This window comes from Oncorhynchus nerka, linkage group LG22 (genome assembly GCF_034236695.1).
Source record: "Oncorhynchus nerka isolate Pitt River linkage group LG22, Oner_Uvic_2.0, whole genome shotgun sequence".
Classification (NCBI taxonomy): domain Eukaryota; kingdom Metazoa; phylum Chordata; class Actinopteri; order Salmoniformes; family Salmonidae; genus Oncorhynchus; species Oncorhynchus nerka.
The window spans coordinates 85,203,173-85,210,511 of NC_088417.1; the positions used below are offsets into that span (position 1 = coordinate 85,203,173).

Consider the following 7,339-nt stretch of genomic DNA (forward strand, 5'->3'; position numbering starts at 1 on the left):
TGGATGTTGCCACAAACATACCTACTTGTTAACAAAATTAAGGAAGTTTCCTTTAAAATTATTCATAAATACTATCCTGCCAACCACTATATGAAGAAGTTTAAGGAAAACATCAACTCAAATTGCTCCTTTTGTAATGACCACCCAGAAACAGTTGTGCATCTTTTTTGGCATTGTATGCATGTAAGAAAACTGTGGCAAGACATCAGTAGGTTTATAATTGAACACATTTATGAAGATTTTACACTATTGTGGAGAGATGTACTGTTTGGATTCTTTACATACAATAGAAATAAGCGGAATCATTTTTATGTAATTAATTTCATTATTCTTTTGGCCAAATTTCATATACACAAATGTAAATTTACAAACAGAAAACCACATTTTCGTATCCTACAAAAAGAAATTGAACTGTATTTTAAGACGGTTAAATGCTTCTACTAACAAAAAGCTGTTAGAATTGTAAGTATATGCATGTCCCTTAAGGTCCTTGTGTAATTGTAATGTGAAATTGTACCCCCTAGCTCGATTGTCCATTGTTTGTAATCTATGTATGCTTGTGTTCCCTCGTGTGCTTTATGTATTGATTTGTTGTTAATTAAAAAAAAAATTTTAAATAAAAATGAGAGCCTGACAGCCTACCGGGTTAAATAAAGGTGAGAAAAAAAATATGTACTGCCCCTTTTAATTCCTACCGGTTTGATGCGACCGCGCATGCTCAGACATATACTGGTAACCTCCAACATGGCGGCTAGAGGCAATGTGCAAGACCCTAACGACCGGAGACTTAGACCCATTTACGGTAACAATTCGCAAGGAAACAGCACATTTGTGTCTGGTTAAATGCGTTGTCATTGTTTATCGACGTACCGGAGCAGTCATCTGATCAGTAGCTTGTGTCTGGGACTCGCTGGGCAGCACCAGGGGCCCCCGAAGTCCCATCCCCGGACTCAATTCGCCTGCAGCGCCGAATGACCGTGCACCTTGGCTTGAGTGGATGTCAGCACAATTCTGACAGCGCACAACTGCAGATATTTTGCCCACCGTTATTCAATGCACGATGAAACAGCTTTGCTTTGAACTACACCCTAAAATAGTTTCAGCGATTAGTCTCTCCCACTTGCTAAATTCAGGTCTCTTTGATTTAACAGCTAATTAACTAAGGCTTAGCTATGTTAGCATGTAGAAACAGTGATGGATCTGAGTCTTAACGTTATTACAAATAGTTTTGCATGCCACAGAAATATCAGCAACTATGTTTAAGCTAACTAGTTAGTTGGTCAGATACACCGGGGTGAACGGGATGCCATGGTTTGGCTATTAACGTTACAAGGCAGTAGTTGTGATGCTACCTAAATAGCTGGTTAGATGAGTTTTTATTAGCGGGTGTTGTTTATTTCGTGTCTCTGATGCTGATGCTAACTCTGTTAACTCATTTGTTATCTAGCTACAAAGTATGAAGGCTATAACTACAGATCAATGATCATGGTTAGCTAGCTGTCATGTGTCAGATGCGTTTAAGAGGATTAAGGTTGGCTAGCTTGATATGCATGGTTGTGTTGTAGCCTTTGATTTGGGCCATTCGATGACATTCTAGTGTCGTATTATATCATACAGATAGCTAGCTAGATTTATTTTCAAACTGCTCTAATTACATACACCGTTGAGACTTCTGTTTGGTCTCTCAGCTTTCTCTCTGTTTCCCATTCCTCAAAAGCTCTGCTGAAATCATGTGGAGTTGATTATCATCAGTTGACAGAGGCTGTCAGTGAGTGGACACTGGACACAATGAAAATATACCTGTTGTACAACAGAAAAATATTCCTGCTGTATGGGTGTAGATATATAAATTGATGCTGATCTAGAGACATTTGGTTTATGAAGAATGGGGAAACCCTGATGGCCAACACGAGACATAATGATGTTGGCCTGGCTGTCGTTTGGGCTGATGACATAGTGTAGCTGGAGAGCACTGTGTGTCTGTCTGGCAGGGTTCATTTTGGCATCCAGCTGCCTTGAAGTCTAGACCCCAACTTGCCCTATGAAAGGGACTGTGTGCGTGCTTGTTTTTGTGTGTGCTCTGTAAAAAAATAAATAAGCTACATTTGCATGACAATGTGAATTACATATAAAAGGCTTAGGAAAAGTTGACATTTCAGAGATCCGCTTGTTTTTGTGAGAAATCTTCAAAAACACAACAGGAATTTTTCATGAAATATAAAAAGGCGTATACTAAAACAAAGAAATACTACATGTCATGTCTCAAAATCAATATCTATCTTACCTGCTTATTCGAGTAGAATGATGACGAGTTCAACGGGAATGTGAGCCTGTCAGGTAGTCTTTATTCTCGCACAGCATCCAGCCTAGTTTACGCTATGCTGTCCTTATTTTTGATCACTTTTCAATTTTGGTCATATTACAAGGGAAAAACTTCAATAATGTTTGAAAGGTTATTATGTTAGAAACATGAGGTTTGGACCATTGGTTGTTTTAGACGATTATTTACACAGTTAACATATTATTTTACCCATTGGTTCAAAATATGCGTCTTTGATTGGACATTCCACATTTTAGAAACTACTTTCAGAGCCTGATAATGGCTTTGGTTAAATTATTTAAATCAGTGTGCAAGTTTATATTAAAATTTGGTTGCTGACAGGTCTTAGTACTCCATGAATGGTTTGTAGAGAAATACAAGGAATAACTCCCTTTCTCCTTGGGTGGGACTGGGCTGGGGTGGGTGTGTATGTGTTTACCTACACCAGACAGTACTATAACTGATTCTGTAATGTCATCTCCCTTCAGACTACCTGGACAATGGCAACAACAAGATGGCGATCCAGCAGGCTGACAAACTGCTGAAGAAACACAAGGACCTGCACTGTGCCAAGGTGGGTGGGACTCTGGGCTGTATTTAGGGCCCAAGGTGGGTGGGACTCTGGGCTGTATTTAGGGCCCAAGGTGGGTGGGACTCTGGGCTGTATTTAGGGCCCAAGGTGGGTGGGACTCTGGGCTGTATTTAGGTGCCAAGGTGGGTGGGACTCTGGGCTGTATTTAGGGCCCAAGATGGAGCCCAGAGCTTTTCCCGGTCTGGTCAAAAACTGCTCGCTAGCAGCTGTAAATCAAGTTGGGTTAATGACTGAAAGAGAGACAAGCACTTATATCCATACCTGACCCCCTAGGCCTTACCTAAAACCCTGCCCCTAACCTCTACCCCCTACGATGATGATGGTGGCATGTTACTCAGGCAGATCCCTCTCGCCAGGTGTTGAAAGCCATCGGTCTGCAGCGAACAGGAAAGCAGGATGAAGCATTTAGCCTGGCCCAGGAGGTGGCGACACTCGAACCCACCGACGATAACTCATTACAGGCTCTCACTATACTGTACAGAGAGATGCACCGCCGTGAGTACACACACACACACACACACACACACACATTTGTTGTACTATCCTTCTGGGGACTAAACAATTGATTCCCATTCAAAATCCTATTTTCCGTAACCCTAAACCTAACACTTACACTAACCCCTAAACCTAACTAACCCCTGAGCCTAAAATAGGCTTTTTCCTTTAGGGGACCAGGAAAATATCCCCAATTTTCCAGATTTTTCTTGTTTTACTATCCTTTTGAGTACTTTTGTTCTCCACAAAGGCAGTAAAACCAAACACGCACACATCCACACAACTCTCTGAATTATCTTTAAAGATTTTAGCCATCTTATACTATGATTTTTCTGTCCCAGACAAAATTTCCAATTTGTTGACAAATTCGTAGGTCGTAAACGACTGTCAGACGTCTTGGCTCGTTCAGTGTGACAGGGTCGGGGTCTGACGACTTTTATGTACCACAGTGTGCGGTCGTAGGCTCCGACAAAGTTCTGTCAGTGTCAGAATTGTTTCGCATTTATTGTATAGTGTGACTGGTGTTACGAGCCGATCCTGGTGACTGACCAATAGGAACATGGCCGGCACTAAGTATGCACATTATTGTGAATAGTCAGATTAATACAATAGTTTGATTTAAACATTTACATGCTGTGCAAGAAGAATGATTTCCCTAATAATCTGAAATCATGCTACCCGATGGGATTTTGATAAATGCACAAAATCACCAATCAAAGTAAGCGTTCTACTACAGCGACCATGCTATTTTGGGGAAGCCTATTTGACTCTGAGTTCGGACATAGACAGTTATTTGAAAACTATGCAGACTTTAATTTTTTTCCAAACTTGCGCATAAGCATGAAGAGTGGCTTGCTCTGATGGTGCTGGCGGATGCGCAGATCAAATACACCGCTGCAGTGACAGCCTACGCAGACTGACGTAGACTCTCAAGCCAATCGCAGAATTTGATGACGGAACTGAAGCAAATTGTGCAATCTGGCCAGGTTATCAATATTTTCATTTGATTACATCGCACAGTGTAATGTGATGATTGTAAAAGACTGAAGCTGCCATACAGTCTGCAAAGGCCTTAGATGTTGTGCTGTTGACTCTCCCCATCCCCTCTGTCTGTAGCTGAGTTGGTGACTAAGCTGTATGAAGCTGCGGTGAAGAAGGTTCCCCTCAGCGAGGAGTATCACTCTCACCTGTTCATGGCGTACGCCCGTGTTGGAGAGTACAAGAAGATGCAGCAGGTCAGAAAATGCAGACACACACACACACACACAGACAGTCTAGTGGTTAGAGCATTGGACTAGTAACCGAAAGGTTGCTGGATCTAATCCCTGAACTGACAGGGTAAAAATCTGTCGTTCTGCCCCTGAGCAAGGCAATTAACTCGCTGTTCCCCGGGCGCCGAAGACGTTGATGTCGATTTAAGGAAGCCCCCCACACCTCTCTGATTCAGAGGGGTTGGGTTAAATGCGGAAGACACTTCAGTTGAAGGCATTCAGTTGTACAACTGACTAGATATCCCCCTTTCCCACACACACACACACACACACACACTTCCCCAGCTTTTCCACAAGCATTAAATACAACTGCTTTAACCTTTTCACGCATAAGTTCCAAATATCTCTAACGGTTTCCCCAGTGTGAGGTTTTTTTATGTGCGTGATGTCAGAATGCACTCACTGTTGCAAAATGTGATTGTTACCCAACAAGACAGGCTGCCCTCAAACCAAGCCACACTGCCTGCCAATGATCTATGTTTCAACTTGTCAATTTCAAATTATTTTCGAACTAGTTTTCTAACAGTTTGATTTGAGCTGTGTCCCGCCTCATTAATTCACATAAGAAGTAGCCCATTTCACTTGTTGCAGATCATTTATATTTGAGGCTTTACTGAGTCGGACAAACTTCTCTCAACAAACTTCTCTCCTCAACGAGAGCCCAAGCACTTCCCCAGTGTTTCCCCAGATCAAGTATGAAGACATTCTGCATCTCTAGTCAGAACAGGATTGCACAAACTTTTTCCCCCGGCACATTATCTGGCCGGCGCCCGCATTACCTTCATTGTAGTTTCTTTACAAATTAGACTTTGGACATGTGTGCGTTCCTACCAAAGTAAGGGCTTTATTTTCTGTATATTGTATTGTCGTTTCTACTGTAGCATACCAAATGTACAGTACCTTCAGGAAGTGTTCAGACCCCTTGACTTTTTCCACATTTTGTTAGGTTACAGCCTTATTCAAAAATTCAATTAAATTGTTTTTTTCCCCCCTCAATCTACACACAATACCCCATAATGACATTACATTTTTACATTTAAGTCATTTAGCAGACGCTCTTATCCAGAGCGACTTACAAATTGGTGCTTTCACCTTATGACATCCAGTGGAACAGCCACTTTACAATAGTGCATCTAGGTCTTTTAAGGGGGGAGGGGAGAAGGATTCTTAAAGTGGGGTTTCAGGTGTCTCCGGAGGTGGTGATTGACTCCGCTGTCCTGGCGTCGTGAGGTTTGTTCCACCATTGGGGGCCAGAGCAGCGAACAGTTTTGACTGGGCTGAGACGGGGTGTACTTCCTCAGTGGTAGGGAGGCGAGCAGGCAGAGGTGGATGAACGCAGTGCCCTTGTTTTGGGTGTAGGGCCTGATCAGAGCCTGGGTAGTGAGTGCCGTTCCCCTCACAGCTCCGTAGGCAAGCACCATGGTCTTGTAGCGGATCTCGAGCTTCAGCTGGAAGCCAGTGGAGAGCGGAGGAGCGGGAGTGACGTGAAAGAACTTGGGAAGGTTGAACACCAGCAGACGGCTGCGAGCGTTCTGGATGAGTTGTAGGGTTTAATGGCACAGGCAGGGAGCCCAGCCAACAGCGAGTTGCAGTAATCCAGACGGGAGATGACAAGTGCCTGGATTAAGGACCTGCGCCGCTTCCTGTGTGAGGCAGGGATTCGTACTCTGCGGATGTTGTAGAGCATGAACCTACGGAACGGGCCACCGCCTTGATGTTATTTGAGAACGACAGGGTGTTGTCCAGGATCACGCCAAGGTTCTTAGCGCTCTGGGACGAGGACACAATGGAGTTGTCAGCACCGTGATGGCGAGATCATGGAGCGGGCAGTCCTTCCCCGGGAGGAAGAGCAGCTCCGTCTTGCCGAGTTCAGCTTGAGGTGATGATCCGTCATCCACACTGATATGTCTGCCAGACATGCAGAGATGCGATTAAGCCACCTGGTCGTCAGAAGGGGAAAGGAGAAGATTAATTGTGTGTCGTCTGCATAGCAATGATAGGAGAGACCATGTGAGGTTATGACAGAGCCAAGTGACTTGGTGTATAGCGAGAATAGGAGAGGGCCTAGAACAGAGCCCTGGGGGACACCAGTGGTGAGAGCACGTGGTGAGGAGACGGATTCTCGCCACGCCACCTGGTAGGAGCGACCTGTCAGGTAGGACGCAATCCAAGCGTGGGCCGCGCGGGAGATGCCCAACTCGGAGAGGGTGGAGAGGAGGATCTGATGGTTCACAGTATCGAAGGCAGCCGATAGGTCTAGAAGGATGAGAGCAGAGGAGAGAGAGTTAGCTTTAGCAGTGCGGAGCGCCTCCGTGATACAGAGAAGAGCAGTCTCAGTTGAATGACTAGTCTTGAAACCTGACTGATTTGGATCAAGAAGGTCATTCTGAGAGAGATAGCGGGAGAGCTGGCCAAGGACGGCACGTTCAAGAGTTTTGGAGAGAAAAGAAAGAAGGGATACTGGTCTGTAGTTGTTGACATCGGAGGGATCGAGTGTAGGTTTTTTCAGAAGGGGTGCAACTCTCGCTCTCTTGAAGACGGGAGGGACGTAGCCAGCGGTCAGGGATGAGTTGATGAGCGAGGTGAGGTAAGGGAGAAGGTCACCGGAGATGGTCTGGAGAAGAGAGGAGGGGATAGGGTCAAGCGGGCAGGTTGTTGGGC

General features: G+C 44.5%; 1 protein-coding gene across 4 annotated transcripts in view; it reads left to right on the forward strand.

Annotated features, from left to right (window-relative positions):
• Positions 1 to 715: 715 nt before the first annotated feature.
• The window catches only part of LOC115104817 (N-alpha-acetyltransferase 25, NatB auxiliary subunit-like), a 55,382-nt gene continuing 48,758 nt past the window's right edge, over positions 716 to 7,339 (forward strand). For 2 of the 4 annotated variants that reach the window (XM_065007506.1, XM_065007507.1), the window contains exons 1-4: positions 716 to 802; positions 2,809 to 2,894; positions 3,251 to 3,407; positions 4,524 to 4,642. In XM_065007506.1, coding sequence (XP_064863578.1) covers positions 745 to 802; positions 2,809 to 2,894; positions 3,251 to 3,407; positions 4,524 to 4,642 — 420 coding nt within the window. In that variant the 5' untranslated portion in view covers positions 716 to 744. Of the gene's footprint in view, positions 803 to 2,808; positions 2,895 to 3,250; positions 3,408 to 4,246; positions 4,394 to 4,523; positions 4,643 to 7,339 lie in introns of those variants that run through there. The other 2 variants (XM_065007509.1, XM_065007508.1) reach the window with 2 other exon arrangements.